The sequence below is a fragment of the Theropithecus gelada genome, chromosome 3, assembly GCF_003255815.1.
Source record: "Theropithecus gelada isolate Dixy chromosome 3, Tgel_1.0, whole genome shotgun sequence".
Lineage (NCBI taxonomy): Eukaryota > Metazoa > Chordata > Mammalia > Primates > Cercopithecidae > Theropithecus > Theropithecus gelada.
Genome location: NC_037670.1, coordinates 127247691 through 127270942, shown reverse-complemented (window position 1 = coordinate 127270942; position 23252 = coordinate 127247691). Strand labels below are relative to the sequence as shown.

The 23252-nt window shown below is 38.7% G+C and overlaps 2 protein-coding genes across 6 annotated transcripts in view; one reads left to right on the top strand and one right to left on the bottom strand.

The window, feature by feature from the left end:
* Positions 1-23252, top strand: part of FBXL13 (F-box and leucine rich repeat protein 13) — a 273539-nt gene that overhangs the window by 222406 nt on the left and 27881 nt on the right. For 4 of the 5 annotated variants that reach the window (XR_003118472.1, XM_025378209.1, XM_025378205.1 and 1 more), the window contains one exon: positions 12361-12444. The exons of the other annotated variant lie outside the window; for it this stretch is intronic. Coding sequence is in view for 3 of the 4 variants with exons in the window: in XM_025378209.1 (XP_025233994.1) it covers positions 12361-12444 (84 nt within the window). In the remaining variant the exon portion in view is untranslated. The remainder of the gene's footprint in view (positions 1-12360; positions 12445-23252) is intronic. 5 annotated transcript variants of the gene reach the window in all.
* The window catches only part of FAM185A (family with sequence similarity 185 member A), a 106860-nt gene continuing 98901 nt past the window's right edge, over positions 15294-23252 (bottom strand). The window contains exons 9-10 of the transcript XR_003118473.1: positions 17201-17321; positions 15294-16699 (exon numbers count right to left, since the gene is read on the bottom strand). The gene's annotated coding sequence lies outside the window, so the exon portion shown is untranslated. The remainder of the gene's footprint in view (positions 16700-17200; positions 17322-23252) is intronic.

Here is a 23252-nt window from a genome sequence, read left to right as displayed (position 1 = left end):
TTTTGTAGAGATTGGGTCTTGCTATGTTCCCCAGACTGGGCTGAAACTCCTGGACTCAAGTGATCTTCTTGCCTCGGCCTTCTAAAGTGTTGGGACGATAGGCGTCAGCTGTCATGCTTGGCCTTGCTTATCTCTTAAGTTTCAGCTGTGGGGAAGCTTTCCTAGAATTTCTGGGCAGGCTTAGGATCTCCTACTTTGTGTTTCCACTGCACTTTCTATATGTCTCTACTGAAGCAATCGGCTCATTATATTCTAGTATCTGTTCCATGCCTGTCTCCCTATAGCACTGTAAGCTTCCCAAGGGAAGAGGCTGGATCATCCCGTCTTTGGGATGCCTAGCAAGATGCCTAGTTCATAGGAGGCACACAAAATGTTTGATCAGTGAGTGAATGAATGAATCTGGCATGATTTCCTTCCTCTTAACAAAACACTTAAGGCTTCTTTAAATTCCACATTGTCTCAGATATGGTCTGAGCTGGAGCGAAAGCACTTACAGCTGCGTGTCTTAAATCTGATGATACACTTGAAAGAGACCACCCATCTGCATGGAACACACACACAAATAGAGCCTGCATCCAGGGAAGCAAAATCTCTAAAGCAGGAAACACATGAAATCACTTGGGATTCAAGAAATAGGAAGAATGAGAGTTGAAAGGAAGCAGGGTAGTTCAGAGACAAATGGATTTGCCATGGATTTTCAAAAAGTACATAACAAGAAGTCTGCCCAATTATGGGCTTTTGGTTTTTTTCGTATGGAGCTGGACCTCTCCTAGTCCTCCTCAGGCCCTTCTCTCCAGCCAGTGGCCTTATGTGAATCTGCTGGTCCCATCGCGCAGTGATAGTGGTTCCTTCTCACAGAGGTTATGGTCCATTGTCTCCTGTTTCTAGCAAAGTGCCTACTAAAAACACTGCAAACAAAAGTGACCAACTTGAGCCTGTCACTTCCCTCAAGATGGATCTTTGGCAGCATGACTCTCCTCTCTACCTCCATCAGGTAGGAGGCAAGCAGTCTCAAGGCCAGGTGATCTACTTCCAGGTAACAGAGATGCCAATTTTCCTTCCTTCTATGAGCATCACAATACAGAATCTATTTCTGTGTGGTGATCAAAGCTGGCTTTCCTTTAGACTTGTAGGTCAATAAATTAAGTCAGAGAGGTTGATACATTTTCAAAAGAAATGTGATTACAAAATTCATACTAACAATTGATTAAGTAGAAATAAACAAAAATAATTGAGAAGACTGGTAGTTCCAGCTACCGAGGAAGCTGAAGCTGGAGGATCCCTTAAGCCCAGCAGTTTGAGATCAGCCTGGGTGATACAGCGAGACACTGTCTCTTAAAAATTAAAATAAAATCAGCCGGGAGCAGTGGCGCACCCTGTAATCCCAGGGAGTATTTGGGAAGCCAAGGCGGGCGAATCACAAGGTCAAGAGATCGAGACCATCCTGCCCAACATGGTGAAACCCTGTCTCTACTAAAAAAACCCACAAAAATTAGCCAGGTGTGGTGGCACGTGCCTGTAGTCCCAGCTACTCGGGAGGCTAAGGCAGGAGGATTGCTTGAACCCGGGAGGCAGAGGTTGCAGTGAGCCAAGATCACGCTACTACACTCCAGCCTGGCTATAGAGCGAAACTCCATCTCAAACAAAAACAAACAAAAATAAATAAAATAATTGAGAAGAAAAGGTACATTATATTTATAAAATCCTAATTACTAACTAGAGAAGAAAAGGGAAGATTGCTTGGGAGATGAAGATAAATTTTCAAGAACATTGTACATGACAGTATTATCAGTGAATTTAGAAGGAGGATGTGCTAATTGAGATAATACATATTTCCAAGTATAACTTTTGTTCTTTATTTCTGAAAGAATGTAGTATGCAATACCAAACAGAGCAAATCTTTCAGAAAGAAGCATGTGAAATGTAAGTCCTGATTCAAACAATTCCAAATAGAAATACTTTTCATCCAAAAATTCTGAGAATATGCCAGCAAGATAAGAAAAAATTGAGTCCATATAAATAAATAATTTTATAAGTAGACTGATTCACTCAACAAATATTTACTAATTGTCAGCTATATATCCTACACATTGTTAAGTTCTGGGAGTACCAAACTGAAAGACAGAGTACTGGTCTCAAGGTATAGTCTAATGGCAAAATAACAACAACAAGAAAAGCAACACCACTGTATAGTTAAAAGTTACTAAAAGTATGAGTTCAGAGTATGGGTTCATATCTTGGCTGGTACCACGGCACTTTGAGACCGCAGGCAAGTTACTCAATTTCTCTGTGCCTCCATTTCCTTCTCTTTAAAATGGTGATTATAATATTACCTACCTCACAGTGTTGTTATGAGGATTAAGTAAGGCAGTGCATGTAACCTGGCACATGGCAAGCACTCAATGCATCTTAGTGATTATTTATTTGAATTATGACATAATGAGATTTATTTGCTGAAAAGGAGATGGAGGCATTGCACCACAACAGCATGGATAAGTTAGAAAATGAACACTTGATTGGGCGTGGTGGCTCACACCTGTAATCCCAGCACTTTGGGAGGTCGAGGCGGGTGGATTACCTGAGGTCAGGAGTTCGAGACCAGCCTAGCCAACATGGTGAAAGCCCATCTCTACTAAAAATACAAAAATTAGCTGGGCATGGTGGCGGGCACCTGTAGTCGCAGCTACTTGGGAGGCTGAGGCAGGAAAATCGCTTGAACCCAGGAGGCGGAGGTTGCAGTGAGCTGAAATCACGCCATTGCACTCCAGCCTGGGCGACAAGAACAAGACTCCATCTTAAAAAAAAAAAGAACACTTGTCTCTATTGTCTTTGTGGAGGAGTCAAGGGAAGCTTTTCAGTTTTTGAGGTGTAGCTGAAAGCTGGAGGAAGAAGCAGGTGAGAAGGCCTGGAGGCATGAGGAGGGTTATGTGTTGGGATCCACAGATGACTCAGTTCTGTCAGAGCATGGCTGGAGAAGACAGGGGATGTGGTGGGAGATGGGGCTGGAGAAAGAGATGGAGGGCAGAATTTGGGTGGCCTGGAGTGCCCTGCACAGCAATTCAGGCTACATGCAGTATGTAGTAGGAGCCATTGAAGAACTCTGAGTAGAAGAATAGGACAGATTTGTGCACAAGAAACATAACTCTGGTGGCAGTGTGGATGATCTATTGAAGAAGGGATGAGCAATTGCAATGACAGCCAGAAATAGTGAGGTTTTGATGGTGGCGGCAGATTTGAGAGATATTTAGGAGGTGGCTTTGGTGGGGCTTAGTGATTGTCTGAATATGGGGAACAGGGAGGCAGAGAGGAGACATACACAATGCTCAGGTTTTTATTTGGTCAGTTGTGAATATGGTGGTGCCATGAACCAGGAAAAGAACCTAGGAGAGTAATTAGGGTATGGAGACAAGATGCTGAATTCCATTTTGGACAATTTTAATACTAGTACTAGCACATCTCTCTTTACTATGGGCCCCTTTGATTCTGGGTGACAGAGAAGACAAACACCCATCTGACTTTCGGAATCTTTGTTTTTGTTTTGTTTTACTTTGTTTTCCTCAGGATACCTGGAACCATAGGAATTCAGTGTGTTCAAATTCAAGCATTTCTGAAAGAAAACTTACACAGGATTTTCAATACCATCCCCCTCCGGTTTTATACCCTCTATCACAGCAAAAACTTATACCCTGTTTTATCCTTAAAAACAAACAAAAAAGGCATGAAAGAAGCCTTCTTATGTTTACTGACTGTCAGGGGCCTTTTTAGATTTCCCATGATCTATACACCCAATAACTACATCCTGGAGTCCTGGGTGCCCCATTCCATCTTATTTCATAGAGTGCATTTTCCAATATGCTGAATTCAAATATCAAATACCCTAGGTTATATAGATTTCCCATATAGAGAAATTGGAGCCCTATAAAGAGGGTCATAAAGGTACAAATGCAGAGGAAGGAGCAATGTACTTAAATCAAAGGAAAGTCCATCACAAGCATTCATCTTTCACCAGACTCCTGACTGAAGCTAGCAGAAAGAACAGGAAGAGCTCAGTGAAATCTCATGGCTTCCAGTTTGAATTCTAGTCCTCTGAAAGTAACAGTGTTGAGTTAGAGGGGCCTATGACACATTCAGATGTCTAGTTATCAGTTAGCGAACAAGATCTGTAGCTCAGGAGAGAGATCTGGGCTAGATCTAGAGATGGCTGAAGTGGTCAAACCCATGGTTGAGAGATAGAAAGAGAAGAGAAGATCAAGTTCCAAGCTCCAGGGAACATCAGTATGTATTGGATAGATATGAAAGATGAACCTACAAAGGAAACTGAAAACGAACATCCAGAGAAGTAGGTGGAGAAAGAGGTCAGAGTAATATCATGAGAAACAAGGAAGATGCTATTTCAAAAAGCAGGCGATGGTCAGCAGAGTCAAGCTTCAAAGCCGGGTCAAGTAATATGAAGATAGAGCAGTATCCATCATTTGTAAAGTAAAACTGTTCATCTATGTATATAATACTTGTACATGTTAACATTCATAGCTGAGTACTTTGCTTGAATATTAGTGCATTTGTGCTGATAGTTTGTTTAGAATAGAAAGTAAACTAACCAGAACTGTGTGGCGTTGTATAAAGAAATAAAGCCTAGTGTTAATATTTTATATACTTCTTTGTTGAAATACAAAAATATTCAATAAGAGACTTACATATTGGGTTTTTCTCCTCCAAATTATGCTATTTTCATAAACATTAATAATACTAAAAGAAATATGGATAATGAAAAAACGTATCATTGCCCACCCTCCAAAATGTCCATTTCTTTTTTTTTTCTTTTTTTTTTTCTTTTCTTTTCTTTTTTTTTTTTTTTTTTGAGATGGAACCTCCCTCTGTCGCCCAGACTGGAGTGCAGTGGCGCAATCTCTGCTCACTGCAACCTCCGCCTCTGGGGTTCAAGTGATTCTTCTGCCTCAGCCTCCCAAGTAGCTGGGACTACAGGTGCGGACTACCACGCCTGGCTAATTTTTGTATTCTTAGTAGAGATGGGGTTTCACCATATTGGCCAGGCTGGTCTCGAACTCCTGACCTCATGATCCACTCGCCTTGGCCTCCCAAAGTGCTGGGATTACAGGTGTAAGCCACTGCACCCTGCCCAGAATGTCCATTTCTTTTAATACACATACGCATACACTATACACACACATATGAAGATGTGATCTTTTCCTTTTTTTTGGAGACAGAGTCTCACTCTGTCATCCAGGCTGGAGTGCAGTGGCATGATCTTGGCTCACTACAACTTCTGCCTCCCAGGTTCAAGCGATTCTCCTGCCTCATCCTCCCGAGTAGCTGGGATAACAGGCACCTGCCACCATGCCCAGATAATTTTTGTATTTTAATAGAGATGGGGTTTTGCCATGTTGGCCAGGCTGCTCTTGAACTCCTGACCTCAGGTGATTCACCTACCTTGGCCTCCCAAAGTACTGGGATTACAGGCGTGAGCCACCGTGTCCAGCCTGCAGATGTAATTTTGTATACTGCTTTTTGAACCTAAGTATGTTACTATATATTCTTTATAACAAACACTTCTCATGTTTGCAGAATATTCTATGTGTACTATGACATCTCAACAAATTACTTTTTAAATAAAAAGGGGTACCTCTTCTAATGAAGAGATCTTTGGTAGTCATCTTCTGAACCAAGTGGCCCAACAGCATCACCAATTGTGGAACAATTGGACATATGTGCCTCCCAATGGGATGCTATAATAATTCAGGAGTATTTTTGCAAAAAAAGTTTACCTTGAATCTAATCATAAGGAACAATTAGACAAATACAGAATATGAGACACTCTACATAACTGGCCTAGATCCTTAAAAAAAGTCAATGTCTTAAAATAAAAATAAAAAAAGACTAAAAAGACATGATAACCAAATCCAATGCACAAATTGGGTCTTGGATACAAAAAAATTTGCATGTTGACTTTGTACTAGATACTATGGTATTACTGTTAATTTTATTGGGTGTCATAATGCTATATATGTCTATACTATATATACATAATAATACTATATAGTTACATAGGAAAATGTCCTTATTCCTAAGGAGATGCACATGAAATATTCAGGGATAAGGCATCATGATATCTGAAACTTATTTTCAAGTAGTTCAGAGAAATTTATGTATATTTGTGTGTATATACATGTGTGTGTCTATATATAACTATATATATAAACTATGCATATGTATAAAAACTTTGTTCATACATATATAAATAAAATATGTATGTTCATATATACACTTAACTAAATAAATGCGGCAAAATGTTAATAATTGGTGAATTTATGTAAAGGGTATGTCGGTATTCTTTGTAGCTATTCTTTAAACATTTCTGTACATTTGAATGTTTTCAAAATAGAGAGTTGGGGAAGCATGTTTTCTGTTTATGTTGGTGATAGTCTAAGCCAGATGTAGTATGACTCAGCCGTATAGTAAGTACATAACACCCACACACATGCGCGCGCGCACACACACACACACACAGACACGCACACACAGAGCATTCCAATATTTGGTAACTAGTTCATTGCTGTTGTCTATGTACATCAGCTAAACAATTCCAGATGAAAAAGTGTGGGGAAAGTGTAGTGTTCAAGGATTTGTCTGCTTTCAAATGTCTGTGTGCATGTGTCTGTTCCTGGCAGTGTTCCATCTTCCCTCCCACTACTCCCAGTGACCCCAAACTGAACTACTTCCCAACAACTCACACTTTCCACATGAAGTCTCTGTTCAGGCTGTTTCCTCAGCCTGAAACACTGTTCTCATTGTTTCACTCATCAAAATGATACTTAATCTTTAAGGCTTGATTCAAAATCTCCTTCCTCTATGAAAATCTTTTCTAGACTGCCACCTGTTTCTTCCAACTGGAAGCATTCATTCCCTGCTGTGTGGTCCCTATAGCTCTCTTGAAACACATACTTTATTCCTTCTGTAGAGAATGAGTTGGTACATAAGGAACCTCATTATAGTGACTTATGTACCAACTCATATTCCCCAGAGAGAGAAAGTTCTGTTTAACTCTGTTGCATAGGATGAAGTCCAGATTCCTTAGAATAATGTACAAGGTTCTTGTGACTTGGTGCCTGCTTCCTTTTGAGCCTTATGTCTTGATATGCCCCTCAATGAACCTAATACTGGAGATATAATGAAGCCAATTTTCCACTCGGAATTCCTGGGCCCCTAAGATTCAGGCACCTTAATTCCATTAGCGATGGAGGAGCAAAGTATTCCCCAGGATTCCTGTGAATTTCTGGTGCCTCGCATTCTCACGCAACCTGTAATGCTGGTGACTTCTCCAGGCCACCACTCCAGCTGCTTTCCTCTGCACTTCACCTGACCATAAAATGTAGTCCCTTTTTATGCTTTGGGAAAATAAGAGCAAAACCTCTCTCCAGTAAAAGCATTCATGAGTTTGGCTGACTTATGAGGGAGACCAAGGACGATTTCCATTGCAATGATGCCACGGTTTTCCTGAAAGGTAAGCATCAATCTGCCTTTTGCCCCACTGAGGCCGAGTCCGTCTATCTTGCTGTTACCTCTTGCCTCCTCATTTTTGGCTTGTCTTCCCACTGTACTCTTCCCACTCCACTCTTCCTGTCCCTCCCAGGGCTAAAACCCTGGCACCAGAAATCTGTAAAATGTAAATGTCACTTGTTTCAGAGAACACCTCCTAATTTGGAGCATTTATGAACCTCACAGTGCCAAATAGAATATTTACCTTTCTGGCTCTGACATTCTTTAGGTCACTAAACTAAAAAGCTTCTGAGTAAAAAAGAAAAAAACATTAAAAGTGAATCCTGTTGCCTGAAACAGTGTATTTCACTTATTCAGCAGTGAAATTCACTGGTCTCCTGTAACCAGCATGAGGCAATTTTTAGTGGAGACCTCATCTCTGCCAGCTCAATTTGTTGCTGCTCAGTTACAAAGATGTGTTTACTTCCAGGAGAAAGGGCTTCAAGTTACTTGTCTAACACATGAGCATGGTGACATCTCTTGCTCCCTATTTGGCTAATATTTTGGTCATCAGGGTCTGAAGTTGCTAACAAAAATATATTAAAAGTGGGTAATATCTATATTCATCTTGGACTGAAGGATGCTGTAGGAATATTTTCTGAGTTTTATTTACTTATACAATTATTACATCAATCTTTTTTTGAACACTTTTTATTGAGACATAATTCACGTACCATAAAACTCACCAATTTAAAGTATACAATTCAGTGGTTTTTAGTATGTTTGTGGTGGAACCACCACTAAAATCTAATTCCAGAACGTTTTCTTCACTCCCCAAAAGAAAAGCCCTTCCCATTAGCAGTCACTCCTTATGCCTGCCCCACCCCTGAGCCCGCTCTAGGCAACTGCTAATCTACTTTCTGTTTCTACATATTTGCCTGTTCTGGACTCTTCTTCATACAGATGGAATCAAACAATAGGTGGCCTTTTGGGTCTGTCTTCTTTTACTTAGGATGACGTTTTCAGGTTTCATTCATATAGTAGCATGCATCAGTACTACTTTTATTACCAAGTAATATTCTGTTGTATGGACATAACATATTATATTTATTCTTTCATCAACTGATAGATTGATGTTTGGGTTGTTCCCACTTTTTTCTTTTCTTTTTAGTTGACACATAATAATTGTACAATTTGTGGAATGCAGAGTGTTATTTCCTTATGTAATGATCTAATCATGGTAATTAGCATCCATCACCTCAAATATTTATCATTTCTTTGTGTTGTGAGCATTAAAGATCCTCTCTTCTAGTTTTTTGAAAATATACAATAAATTATGGTTAACTATATTCACCCCACAGTGCTGCAGAATACCTGAACTCATTCCTCCTATTAAACTATAATTTTGAAATTGTTAACCAACCAATCTCCATCCTCCCTCCCTGCCACTCTTCCCATCCTCTAATTCCCACAATTGTACTCTACTTTTTCTTAGCTCCCACAAGTGAGGACATGTGGTATTTATCTTTCTGTGCTTACTTTATTTTGCTTAACATCATGTCCTCCAGGCTTATCCATGTTGCTGCAAATGACAGGATTTCATTCTTTTTTTGTGGCTGAATAGTATTCCATTGTGTATATATACTACATTTTCTTTATCCAGTTGTCTGTTGATTAACATTTGGGTTGATTCTATGTCTTACCTATTGTGAGTAGTGCTGCAGCAAACATGGGAGTGCAGATATCCCTTTGATACACTGAGTTCCTTTCCTTTGGGTAAACACCCAGTAGTGAGATTGCCGGATCATATGATAGTTCTGTTTTTAGAGAAATCTCTATGCTGTTCTCCATAATTGCTGTATTAATTTATATTCTCACCAACACTATATAGGAGTTTTCTTTTCTCTGCATCCTCACCAGCACTGTTATTTGTTGTCTTTTTGAAAATAGCCATTCTAACTGGGGTGAGATGACATCTCATTGTGGTTTTGATGTATGTTTCCCTGATGATGATTTTTCATATATTTGTTGACTATTTGTATGTCTTCTTAAGAGGTTGTTTGGAGGTTCAAGCAGGGAAGTGCAGCTACTTGTATACCCTAGACCAATAACCCATATCCTCCTCCATCAGGGTTGGCTATCCTCTTTGACTGAGCATGCAGCTTTGGGGAGGGACACACATGGAAGAGTGAGGGAAGAGGGGGACACCTGCCTAGCCAGCCAGATCAGCCGAATCAACCCTGGCGATCAATGGGGTGACAGATATCACAGCCACATCACCCTCACATACGTCTTCTTTTGAGAAATGTCTGCTTGGTTCCTTTGTCCACTTTTTAATCAGATGATTTGTTTATTTGCTGTTGAGTTGTTTGAGTTCCTTGTATATTCTGGATATTAGTCCTTTGTTGTATGACTAGCTCACACGTCTTCTCCCATTCTGTAGGTTGTCTCTTTACTTTGTTGATTTCCTGTGTTGTGTATAATCTTTTTAGTTTGATATCATCCCATTTGTCTATTTTTGTTTTTGTTACCTGTGGTTTTGAAGTCTTAGCTATATAAAATCTTTGCCAAGATCAATGCCCTGAAGCATTCCCCCTATGTTTTCTTCTAATAGCTTTATAGTTTCAGGTCTTATGTTTAAGTCTTTAATCTATTTTGAGTTTATTTTTGTATATGGAGATACAGGAGTCTAGTTGCATTCTTCTATATACAGATATCAGGTTCTCCCAGCACCATTTATTAAAGAATGCATGGATTTTATTATAAATAGTGCTGCCATAAACATTCATGTACAAGTCTTTGTAAACATATGTTTTCACTGCTTTTGGGTATAAACCTAGGAGTAGAATTGATGGGTCATATTATAAGTCTATGTTTAATTTTTGAGGAAATGCCAGACTGTTTTCCAAAGTGGCTGGCTCATTTTACATTTCCACTAGCAGTATATCCAATTTGTCCACATCCTCATCAACGCATTTTATTATCTGTATTTTAAATTATAGCCATCCTAGTAAGTATGTTGTGGTATGTCATTATGCATTTATCTAATGGCTAATAATGTTGATCCATTCAATTTTTAGGCCATATGTCTTAATGAACAATTACAGTGATGAGACAAGGCATTCCATCTTAATATTTTAATTTTTAATGATTTTGATTAAAGTAATAAGGAGCATATATGCTGTTATATGTCATATTTAGCAAATGCACTTCATTTATGGCTCATCTTAAAAAATTCTAACTTGACTACATAAAAGTGAAATCTAAGTGAAAACTTCAGAGATAGTTTCATAGGACAAATTTTCTATAGGATACTAAAACATACTTAACTATTATCAAGTATAGGGTAAAGAGACAAACTTTGCATCTTTTACTTGATATTTGTGTTCAAACAATTTGGATTCTATTGGGGAATATCTAAACTCTTCCAATTCTTTTAACATGAATAAAATAGCATCCACATCTGGAACCCAGACTACATGTGATGGCTCTGCAGGGTTTGGTCAGACTTTGTTTTGAAACAGGGAGGCAGAAAACATAATGGGTTCCTAGCAAAAGATCCACAGTCAACAATAAAATTGAAAGGATGAGGTTGCATAGAAGAAAAATATATTCCTGAAGAAACTGAACAAACAAATGAAAACTTATGGCACAGGAATAAATTCAGCATAAAATAAATGCAAATAAAAGTTTTTAAAAAGTTAAACGAATTCACAGATTTTATTTTGGAGTGGTATGCAATACCATTAAAAGAAATTAGAAATCATAGTTTAAGCAGAGGCTTAAATAAAACACATTTTTCTTAATCCAGACCTTTTTTTTTTTTTTTTTGAATGAGAAGGCCCAATCTGTGCATTGGGAATTTAAAAAAACAAAACATAAAAAACAAAAAAAACAAAAACAAAAAAAACAGAAAAAAACCAAGATATAATATTTGCATAGCCCATTTTCAACTGTGGTCCAAATGTTGTATTTAAGATCAATAAAATATAAACCAATCCTGCAAATAAAATATAAAGAGGACAAATCTATGTGTCATTTATGGTATTTTCCCTGCCAGCCAGCCCTGGAATCATAGAATGGCGGGGGTGGGAACAACCCTTCTCTTGTCCATGTAGTTTAGGAAGCACATTGTATGGGATTACATAAAAGTAATGTGATCCTGATTAAAAAACAGAACGATGGCATTAATAAGCCACATTCGTCAGTTCCTTATCTGAGTGTTGTGCCAGTAAATTTGGGGAAAAAATACTGAGAAATGGGACAACACAATCACACATAAAAAAATTAAGGCTGGAAGTGCAATCTCTTTTTTTAAATTAAAAAAATCCAAGGCTTTTAATCTGAAAAAGAAGTGGTCTATTACTGAATGATTATCTGTCTCTAGGCCTTTATATAAAGATCTATTCTCTTCCTCTTCAAGGGATTAATCATTATAAAATAAGCTAAAGATTTTAAGATGTTTTTGTTAGGCATAAATAAAAATATATTAACAAATAGGTTCTTTATCCACATGAAGTGTCTTCAAAATAAATTAGTAAGCTGGATTTGTTTATATTGATTCAGATAACATGTATCTGGAAACAAGTGGCAAGATAATAACCTCCTAAGGGAGTTTTCTGACTCTGGGATTCCATAAAAGCTTTTGTAAAACATTAGAGACAACCTGAAAATTTTACTTAATGGCATTGCCTAACCTAAGTGGTCTTATCATTTGTTAAGTGTAAAGAAATATGACAGCAGCTAAAATTTTTTAGTTTTCATAAATGGTTTTTTATATTGTCAGTTTGTATAAATGGTTATTGGAACTATATATTCCATACTAAATGATAATCACAAAATGATCTTTATATTAAATATTTTTAGGGTTTGAATGTACTTTCCAAACATAAAAAATTGAAGGAACTTTCTGTATCCGAGTGTTATGGAATCACTGATGTTGGAATTCAGGTAAGATCATTAAGATCATCTGTTAGAGAATTAAGATTGAAATTTTTCAAAAAATTGATTAATTCACTTTATTTCTTATTTCCATAGGTTTTTGGGGAATGGGTGGTGTTTGGTTACATGAGTACATTTTTTTAGTGGTAATTTGTGAGATTTTGGTGCACCCATCACCTAAGCAGTATACACTGTACCCAATTTGTAGTCTTTTATTCCTCACTCATTTCCCACCCTTTTCCCCAAGTCCCCAAAATCCATTGCATCGTTCATATACCTTTGCATTCTCATAGCTTAGCTCCCAATTATGAGTGAGAATATACAGTGTTTGGTTTTCCATTCCTGAGTTACTTCACTTAGAATAACGGTCTCCAATTCCATCCAGGTTACTGCAAATGCCATTATTTCATTTTTATGGCTGAATAGTATTCCATGTACACATTCCATACACACACACACACATATATATATATGTGTGTATGGAATGTGTACATGGAATATATATATATGTGTGTGTATGGAATGTGTACATGGAATATATATATATGTGTGTGTGTATATATGTGTGTGTGTGTGTGTATATATATATAATCACAATTCTTTATCCACTCATTGATTGATGGACATTTGAGTTGGTTCCCCAATTTTGCAATTGCGAATTGTCCTGCTATAAGCATGCTTGTGCAAGTATCTTTTTCATACAATGACTTTTTTTCTTCTGGGTAGATACCCAGTAGTGGGATTGCTGGATCAAATGGTAGTTCTACTTTTAGCTCTTTAAGGAGTCTCCACACTGTTTTTTATAGTGGCCGTACTAGTTTACATTCCTACGAGCAGTGCAGAAGTGTTCCGTTTTCACTGCATCCCTGCCAACTTTTATTATTTTTTGATTTTTTGATTATGACCAGTCTTGCAGGAGTAAGATGGTTTCACATTGTGGTTTTGATTTGCATTTCCCTGATCATTTGTGATGTTGAGCATTTTTTTTCATGTTTATTAGACATTTGTACATCTTCTTTTGAGAATTATCTGTTCATGTCCTTAGCTCACTTTTTGATGGGATTGTTTGGTTTTTTCTTGCTAATTTGTTTGAGTTCATTGTAGATTTTGGATCTCAGTCCTTTGTCAGATGTATAGATTGTGAAGATTTTCTCACACTCTGTTCATTGTCTATTTACTCTGCTGTTTCTTTTGCTGTGCAGAAACTTTTTAGTTTAATTAAGTACAAATTGAATAAATTTTGTGGGTCATAGTAGAAAAAAAAGAAATGGATTGGAAATGTAACAACACATATGTGATCCTAGTTGAACCAAGTTCAACTCCAGGCTCTTAGTTAGGTCTCCACAGCCAAAGTGATTGAGATTTATTTTCCCATTTTTCCCTGTCTACTCTCTCCCTTCCTCATGTCAGATTCAAAGCAAACAGGGATATTTTACATGGAGAGTAATGAACTGCAGTGTGGTAAAAGTCTTCTCGTATAAACAAAGTATTCTGTAGATAGAAATGTTATAGAATCTAATCATTGAAAGTTGGGGGAGTTTGAAAAATTATGCCAGACACTCAACAGTTAGGAACTTAAGTTACTCAAACATACTTGCTAGCATCCTTTATGGGAATGGGAAGCATGAGATAAGTAATTGGCTAGGATAAACGATTACATACTCAATTGATTCTTCAAGAGCTTGCAAGAAAAGTAAAATTCCTAGACCTAATCTTGAGTGATGTGCAGGAAGTCATAAAGTACATAATGTGAGCAAGCCACAGTGTAATTTTTCCATCACTTTAAGCATATCAATGTGCTGTTAGAAAAAAACCCCAAAGTTATTTGTCATACATGTATTGAACTGTTATTCCTAGCAGTAACCTAGGAATGCAAGCACTGAAACACATTGGAAGTTCTAGATAAATGTGCCTTGAGAGTTTAAAACCCCAACCACTCATAAAAGCCTGAAGCTAAAGTAGAAATAGAAAGAGAGAGAGAAAGAGAAAGAGACAGAGAGGGAGAGAGAGAAAGAAAGAAGAAGAAGGACGAGAAGGAAGAGGAGGGGAGGAGGAGGAAGAAGAAGAGGAGGAGAAGGAGGGGAAGGAAAAGGAAGAAAGGAAGGGAAGGAAGGAAGGAAGGAGGGAAGGAGGGAGGGAGGGAGGGAAGAAAGAGAGAAAGAAAAACCTATAAAAGGGTTTATCCCACAAGTAGGAAGATAATGCAATAAAAGCTGAGAAGTCCCCAGAGCATGGCAAACCTGAAGTTATCTCTGTCAATTTGAAGTAGACTTTCCAAGAAGTTTTAACATGACTAATAGGAGTGTTACAATACCATCTCAACTGGTGGGCTGTAGAGGATTCCAGCTCAAAAGATGCTCTAGACCTCTAGCATTGAATTCTAAACTTCTGGAGCTGAAAGAATCTTAGAAACATCTAAAGCAACTCCCTAATGTTAAGGCAGTAGGAATAAAAAATTACATCAAAGGCCAAGAGGGCTTAAATGACTGGCTCAAAGTCTTATACCTTCTCAGCAAACTAATTCAGTAACAGTTTTACGGAAATGAAAGGTGGAAATGGAGAACTGCTGTTCTGAATGGTTGATTGACAGTTTAGTGAGAAAAAATGTTTTCAAATTATTTTTGCTGTTTCTCACTGGGTCTGAACAATGTAATCATACTTGAGGGAATCTACTTTAAGGAGCATTAGTGTCCCATAATGTCAGTTTCTCCCAATTTTAGACCAAGGGTACTGATGTTCTAAGAAGTCCCTAAGAAATCTGCCTGGTAGTATATTCAGTACTGTAGAGTTAAATAAACGAACACAAAACACATATCCCAGAGAGGACTAGAAAATTCCGTATTGGAAAGATTGTAACTCTTTCATAACAAAAAGGATTACAAATCATTTAGATGTATGTAACCTACTAAGAGAAAAAGCTGAAAGATTCCTCTAAAGTTAAGCCATGATTTACCTGCTGCAATTAATTTAAGGGTTAAACATACATTTATACAAAGCTTTATCTATGAATATGATATAGTCAGGCTTTCAAAAGATCTTTGACAAGGTGATAGACTAGAAAAAACCATTTAAAATATTAACATTTTTAATACTGGGTTATATTTCTCATATCAATTATATTTGACCAATAACTAGAAATCATTTAGGAGTATTGAAACCTACCATGGCGATGACATAGTCTCTTAATATGCATCATTGATTAATTTTTAGATGCTCCTCTCATCCTTGGGATGAAGGAGTATTGACCAAAGTTTGATGTTAAGTGTCAGGAGACCAGTGTTTTCTGTCATTTCTTTTTGATTCTGTGGGGTCCAGACATTTTTCTTTTCACTCTTTGGAGCCTAAAAATTGTACTATGTTTAGGTGCTCTGAGATTGTAGACAAAAGCATTTACCCATTTGCTAACTATATGACCATACAGCTGACTTCTGGCATATCTTTAAAACAATTTAATCTTTTACAAACTGACATGTATTTATTTTCAGTAATCTAAAAGATTAGTGGTTCTACTCTTGAGTTCATGAACAAGAAATTTTTCTTTTATTTTCCTTAATTTTTTTCTAAACAAAACAAAACAAGATACATGTGCAGAACATGCAGGTTTGTTCCATAGGTATGCATGTGCCATGGTGGTTTGCTGCACCTGTTGACCCGTCCTCTGAGTTCCCTCCCCTCACCCTCAACCCTGAAATTTTTCTTTTTCATCATTTCTCATCCCTCTTTTTCCCCTCCCTGCTTTTGGTATGTGTGTGTCTGTGTGTCTGTGTTGTGGCTTTTAACCAGTTTTACCTCTTCCAAGGTTCATACTTCTGGCCTGTGGTAATCTTTCCCCTTGCCTCCTCCAGCCCAATTATTAAGTCCCAAAAGGGAACAGACAAAGCAGGGGGAGGAGAAAGTGACATACAAACGAATTTCACAATTCCTTACCTGGATTTAGAAAGAGAGGGAAAGAGAATAAAATAAGGTGAGTAAATTGAGATGTTCAGATTATCCACACTTAGAAAAGGTAACTATAGGAGAGATTCTGTTTTTAGCATAAGACGTTGAAAACTTATACACTACATAATTCACTTAATGAGAAAAATGAATAAATCTTTTACCCTGGTTAGGTTTTGCAAGAGTTGTGAACATAATAAGAATAAAAAATTACCTCATTTTAGTGTTTAGTGGAAACCACAGCACATACAGAGTCATTGTCTGGAGCCTCAGATGTATTGACTTTTAGGATCTGGCTTTAATTACTTTCTCCAACTTTAGTTCTTTTCTGAGAACAACAGACATTCAATGATTATGTTACACTAAAATTATTTGGTGCTCTTGAAAGGCATTTTGGAGAAGATGTTTGATGCAGCTGTAACTGAGCATTTCTTAAGAAATCGTTTTCTTGAGGATTTTATGAGGTCAGTTAAATAACAGATGGCCAAGTGTGGCAAAGGAATTGGCTTAAATGCAGTGTTACAGTACAGAAATATTAGAAGTTCCATCTTACTAAGTTGTTTTGATAGAACCAATGGAATAAATCCAATTATTTACTCTGGTTACTTTTTTTCTGAGACGGAGTTTCGCTTTTGTTGCCCAAGCTGGAGTGCAATGACACGATCTCAATTCACTGCAACCTCCGCCTCCTGGGTTCAAGTGATTCTCCTGCTTCAGCCTCCTGAGTAGCTGGGATTACAGGCGCGCACCACCACGCCTGGCTAATTTTTTGTATTTTTAATAGAAATGGGTTTCATCATGTTGGCCAGGCTGATCTCGAACTCCTGACCTCAGGTGATCCACCTGCCTCAGCCTCCCAAACTGCTGGAATTACAGGGGTGAGGCACTGTGCCTGGCCTCTGGTTGCTTTTTATACTCTTAATCTAGTTTGCATTTCTCATTCCCCTTTCCTAGAATGAAGCACAATATAAACACGTTTATATAATATCCATACACATAAATGTGTATTTTTTATGCAGATTATCTTTGAATGAAAATCTTGCAGCTAGACAAAAATTTCTAATTATTTCAGTGTTAGTAGGTTGAGGTAGTTGATTAAGAAATGTCATTAGTGGGAGAAAATCAGGTTTCATTAGGATGCACCAAAAGGACTGGCAGGTGTGTATACAGTGAAAGTGTGCATATATGTGTGTTTACATGCAAATATATGTAAATGTACATCTATGTCTAGTATATGTAGGTAAATTAAATATATGTATACACCTTGGTATATATTACATCATATATATGTCAATGTGTATATGTATTACACCCAAATTGTGTATAGAGACATGCTATATGATTATACATTTCTAGGCTAAAACCAATAGATGATGGTCAGTATTCAAAGCAAGTAATAAAAATTGGTTTATTGGTCAGGTGCAGTGGCTCACACCTGTAATTGCAGCACTTTGGGAGGCCAAGGCAGGTGGATTACCTGAGGCCAGGAGTTCAAGACTAGCCTGCCCAACATGGTGAAACCCCGTCTCTACTAAAAATACAAAAAAATTAGCCAGGCATAGTGGTGCACACCTCTAGTCCCAGCTACTCCGGAGGCTGAGACAGGAGAATCGCTTGAACCCGGGAGGCGGAGGTTGCAGTGAGCCGAGATTGCACCACTGCACTGCAGCTGGGTGACAGAGAGAAACTGCATCTCAAAAAAAGAAAAAAAAGAAAAAAAAATGGGTGTTAAAGAATTACCTTTTTATCTATATTTTATTTAAAAAATTAATCATCCATTTAAATGACAAAGCTCTTTTTCTTGTGGAAGTGTGTGGATTAGTTCTCTGATAGCAAAAGTAATAATATAATTTAGGGAATGTGGGACTAGCTGTCAAGAGTCCTAATTTTTATTCCAATTCTGCCTCTTACATGGCCACGTTTTCTTAAGCAATTCACTTAGCCCACAACAATTCATTCCCCTATAGTGACTACAATTATGAAGCAGACAGGAGCTTGCACACTGGAGCAGGGGTAGGCTTTTTTTTTTCTGTCAAGTTGTGAAGCATCAGGTAGTTTCTGTTTTAGGCTTTGCAGGCCATACAGTCTCTGTTGCAACTTCCCAGCTTTGCCATTGAGCATAGAAACAGCCATAGACAATATGTAAATAAATGAGAGTTGCTGTATTCCAATAAAACTTTATGGACACTGAAAATTTGTATTTCATATCATTTTCACATATCATGAAATATTATTATTCTTTTGCTTTTTTGTCTACCATTTAAAATATAGAAACACCATTCTGAGAGTGTAGGCCATACAGAAGAGCTACAGGTTAGCTGAGCAGGTGGACAGCCACCGTCAGTGAGCATTGAGTCTGTGGCTGTCATAAGCAAATGCTTTTTGTGCTCTCTACCCTGCAGCCTGGTGGGCTGGCTGTGCTTGCATAGGTGGGGCCTGTGGCTGTCCCAAAGTTCAGGCACTTTGGTCATGTCCATTACGCTTGTGAACGATTCTTAAGCTTCCTTACTACAACACTGGGATATTATTTGCAATTAGCAAGTTGGAAAGAGCTTAGATGATTAATTAGGCTACTCCATACCTGCATGTAAGATCATGCTCAAATCATCTCATTTCAGTTTTTTTTTTTTTTTTTGAGATGGAGTCTTGCTCTATTGCCCAGGCTTGTATGCAGTGGCATGATCTTGGCTCACTGCAACCTCCTCCTCCCGGGCTCAGACCATTCTCCCACCTCAGCCTTCCAAGTAGCTGGGATTACAGGCATGTGCCATCATCCCCAGCTAATTTTTGTATTTTTAGTAGAGATGGTGTTTCACCATGTTGGCCAAGGCTGGTCTTGAACTCCTGACCTCAGGTGATCTGCCCGACTCAGCCTCCCAAAGTGCCAGTATTACAGGCGTCACCCACCATGTCCAGCCTCAGATTAATTTATTTTGTGAAAATGTGACATCTTGTTCAGTGATTGAACACAAAACATTTTGGATTAGACTTTCCATGTAGAGGACATGGATAATCTGTTTGTTTTTTGAAAACAGAAATCATTATAATTTTTTTTTTTTAAATGATGAGGCTAGGTCTAGTGGGGTTAGGCAGATATAAGCAGAAAAATTCAATACTATGTGGTGGTTGTCAGCTAATATCAATGTAGCACTTACTACTGCCAGGCACTGTTGTATTTCCCATGTATTAATTTCCTACTTTATGAGGTAGGCAATACTTTTAATTCCATTTTACAAACTGGAGGTTCCAAGAGGTTAAAAACCACTCCCAAGTCATAAAACAAGTAAGCACATGAGCTAGTGTATAAAATGTCTAATTCCAAAAGGATGCTTTTAGTCATAATGCTGTGATAAAGGCATGTAGGAGGCTATGGGAGGATTCGGGTGAGGTACCTAATCCAGCATGGGAATGCTAGGGAAGTTTATCTGTTAGAAAAATCACTTTAACAAGGAATGTGGAAGTTAGATTGAAGAGCAGAAGGGGAAAAGGAGACCTACCAACAGTGCAGGTAGGAATATAAGAGGTTTTTGTTACAGTCCAGGGGTGAGAGGATAGCAACCTGAACACGGGAAGTAACAGGGAGGCTGGGGATAGGGAAATGGATTAGAGAACATTTAGATAGCAAAATCCATGAAACTGTCGATAGTTCAGATGAGGGATGAGTGTGAAGATGTGGTTAAAGACGATGTCCATGCATCTGACTTCTCTGCCAGGAATATTGGTGGTATCCCCACTTTCAAGCCCTATGAACTACCAAGATTGATTCAGTATTTTGGCACTTACTGTTGCCAAAATATCTCTTCTTCTGAGTGTGTGATTTATAGGAGATATGTATATTTTGGTCTTTGTCCACAGTCCTGGCCCAGAGCTCCTTAAAGGGCTTGTAACTTTCTGAGCAATAGGGGTAATAGGTATCTTTTGTTCTAGTATTTGGTCTTTGACCATGGTTCCTGATGCAGAACTCCTAATTCCTTGGAGTTTCCTGGGTGTATCTTCTGTTCTAATGAGGTGACTCTTGGTGAGTTCTTGGTTGGGGGCTGGTCATGAGAAAGGCCAGGCCATGATTAGAATCTTGGAACTTTCTGCTCTATTCCCCATCCTTTGGGAAGGTGAGAGGGGCTGGAGATTGAGCTAATAATTGATGGTGTCTACATGACAAAGCCCCCATAAAAATCCCTGAACTACAGGGTTTAGAGTACTTCCAGGTTGGTGAACACATCCATATGCCAGGAGAGGGGTGCACCCCAACTGTGTGGGGACACAAGTTCCTGCACTCAGGACCTCTATACCTAGCCCTATGTACCTTTTCGTCTGGCAGTTCATTGGTATCCTTTATTATATAATAAACTGGTTAACATGTTTCCCTGAATTCTTTGAGTTGTCCTAGCAAATTATCAAGCCCAAGGAGGTAGTTATGGGAACCCTAATATATAGGTGGTTCATTAGAAGTCCAAATGACAACCTGGGACTTGCGATTGGCATCTGAAATCTACTGGGATTGAGCTCTGAACACGTGGGGTCTGTGCTAACTCCAGTTAATGTCAGAATTGAATTAAATTATAGAACATCCAGTTGGTGTCACAGAATTGGTCAGTGTGTGGAAAAACCCACACATCTGGTATCAGAAGTGAAGTGTTCTGAAAGTATTGAGAGTGGTGTGACTATAGAGAAAAAAACATTTTTTTCCCCATTGTGTATGGCATGATTTTGTCTGTGTTTCCTCTAAGCTCTCTTCGCCCCTCCACTCTTAGGACAGAGTCTTTTAGGCATTCTCCCTCCCACTCTACCTCTAGGTTTGTGGCAGCTGCAGGCAGGCTAAGGGAGCTCTGTTTGAATTTGTTTTTACTCTACTTATAAGTAATTTGAAGGTTGTATTGTTCTCTTAATTCTAGTAATGATGAATATATGGGTACTGTTGCAGTTTTATTTCTTTTCTCTTTATATTTTCTGGTTTGGAGGGGAGGTGAAGATTCAGACTTAGATAATCGTCATTGTTTTCCAAACCCAAACATTGCTCCCTCTTATCTTTTATTAACTATAAAAGATAATTAATAAATGACTCTGAAATTAATTATGAAAAAGTATCTCTAACAGAGACAGTTCATCTGCTTTTTAAAGCCCTGAAACCAGAATGCAGTGTGTAGTATTTATAATTACACCAAGGAAGGAAGTCTGTGGTAGTGGTTCAGCCTCATCTGCTCTCTTGTCTTTTCTGCCTGATTTCTGGCTGATACTCTTCACGAGCTGGTTTAGTAATACCTTACAGATGGCACCATCGATGAATTTTAAGGGTGTCACCTAGGTCAGCGCCCTGTTGTCTGATGATCACTTAGGTATCTGACTTTGGCTTGTGGGGTATAAACAGCAGTAGAGATACTAGAACCTCCACTTCTCTCATTGTCCTCTTCAGGCCCCATCTTTTTTGAGACCCTCAATCTAGCTCTAGCTGCTTCACACTGGATTTTTTTATTTTTATTATTATTATTTTTTATTAAGATGGAGTCTTGCTCTGTCGCCTAGGCTGGAGTGCAGTGGCACAATCTTGGCTTACTGCCACCTCCGCTGCCTGGGTTCAAGCAATTCTCCTGTCTCAACCTCTGGAGTGGCTGGGATTACAGGTGCCCACCACCATGTCTGGCTAATTTTTTGTATTTTTAGTAGCAATGGGGTTTCACCATGTTGGCCAGGCTGGTCTCAAACTCCTGACCTCAAGTGATCCACCTGCCTTGGCCTCCTGAAGTGCTAGGATTGCAGATGTGAGCCACCATACCCAGCCTTTCTTTAAAAGCAGTTGCAGGTTTTTTGGTGTTTTTTGTTTTTGTTTTTGAGATGGAGTTTTGCTGTTTTTGCCCAGTCTGGAATGGCATGATCTTGGCTCACTGCAACCTCTGCCTCCTAGGTTCAAGTGATTCTCCTGCTTCAGCTTCCCAAGTAACTGGGATTACAGGCATGCGCCACCACGCCCGGGGAATTTTGTATTTTTAGTAGAGACGGGGTTTCACCATGTTGGTCAGGCTGGTCTTGAACTCCTGACCTCAGGTGATCCGCCTGCCTCCGCCTCCCAAAGTGCTGGGATTACAGGCCTGAGCCACCACGCCTGGCCTACCACTTGAAGTAACATGCTTCTTCTCTCCCTTAATCTTCATAAACTTTTATGATATATTCTCTTAGATTATAAACTTTTGATTTTTAAAATTTGCCCTTTGGTAACAGTTATCTTGATTTACAAATAGAAAAGGAGGTAGAGGAGGAGGGATTTGGAATGAGGGACTGGGAAGGGCGGCAACCATGTGGCACAATCATAAGCTACTTCATAGTTGGGAGAACAACAGAGCAAGAGTCATTGCTGTTCATTTGACTTTTGGTCTGACCCAGGAATGTTCAGTAAGTTGAGGGGCTCCAGGCATAGTCCAAGTGGAAACTGAGGGTTCAGAGTTCTGAGTCTTGTACTCTGGACTATCTGTGCTACGGAACTGAAACCCCTAGAATTTGTATGGAACATCTGTCTACATGGATACTCAGGTCAGAAAGGCCCAGGAGTACCTACCTCATTCAGCAACAGTCCAGTCAAAATCTTCCTCCCCCACAATGGCCTATGACCAGCGTGTTCTGGACGTTCCTCTCTAGAGTGTAAGAAGGGTTGAGTTCATGTGCCCTAACAGCAAGAACTGGATTACTCTCCAGTGACTCTCTTCTGATCTCAAATACTTACTTTGAATCACTAAGCTTTGTAACTAGTTATAAATGTTGTTTGCGCAAGATTCTCATCAATCATTCTCATCAGTTGATAGACTCCACCCCCTGGTGCTCAACCAAAGTTGATTATGGTAGCCTTTGACACATACTGACTTGTAATGCCAAAGATGGATTAGATGTATTGG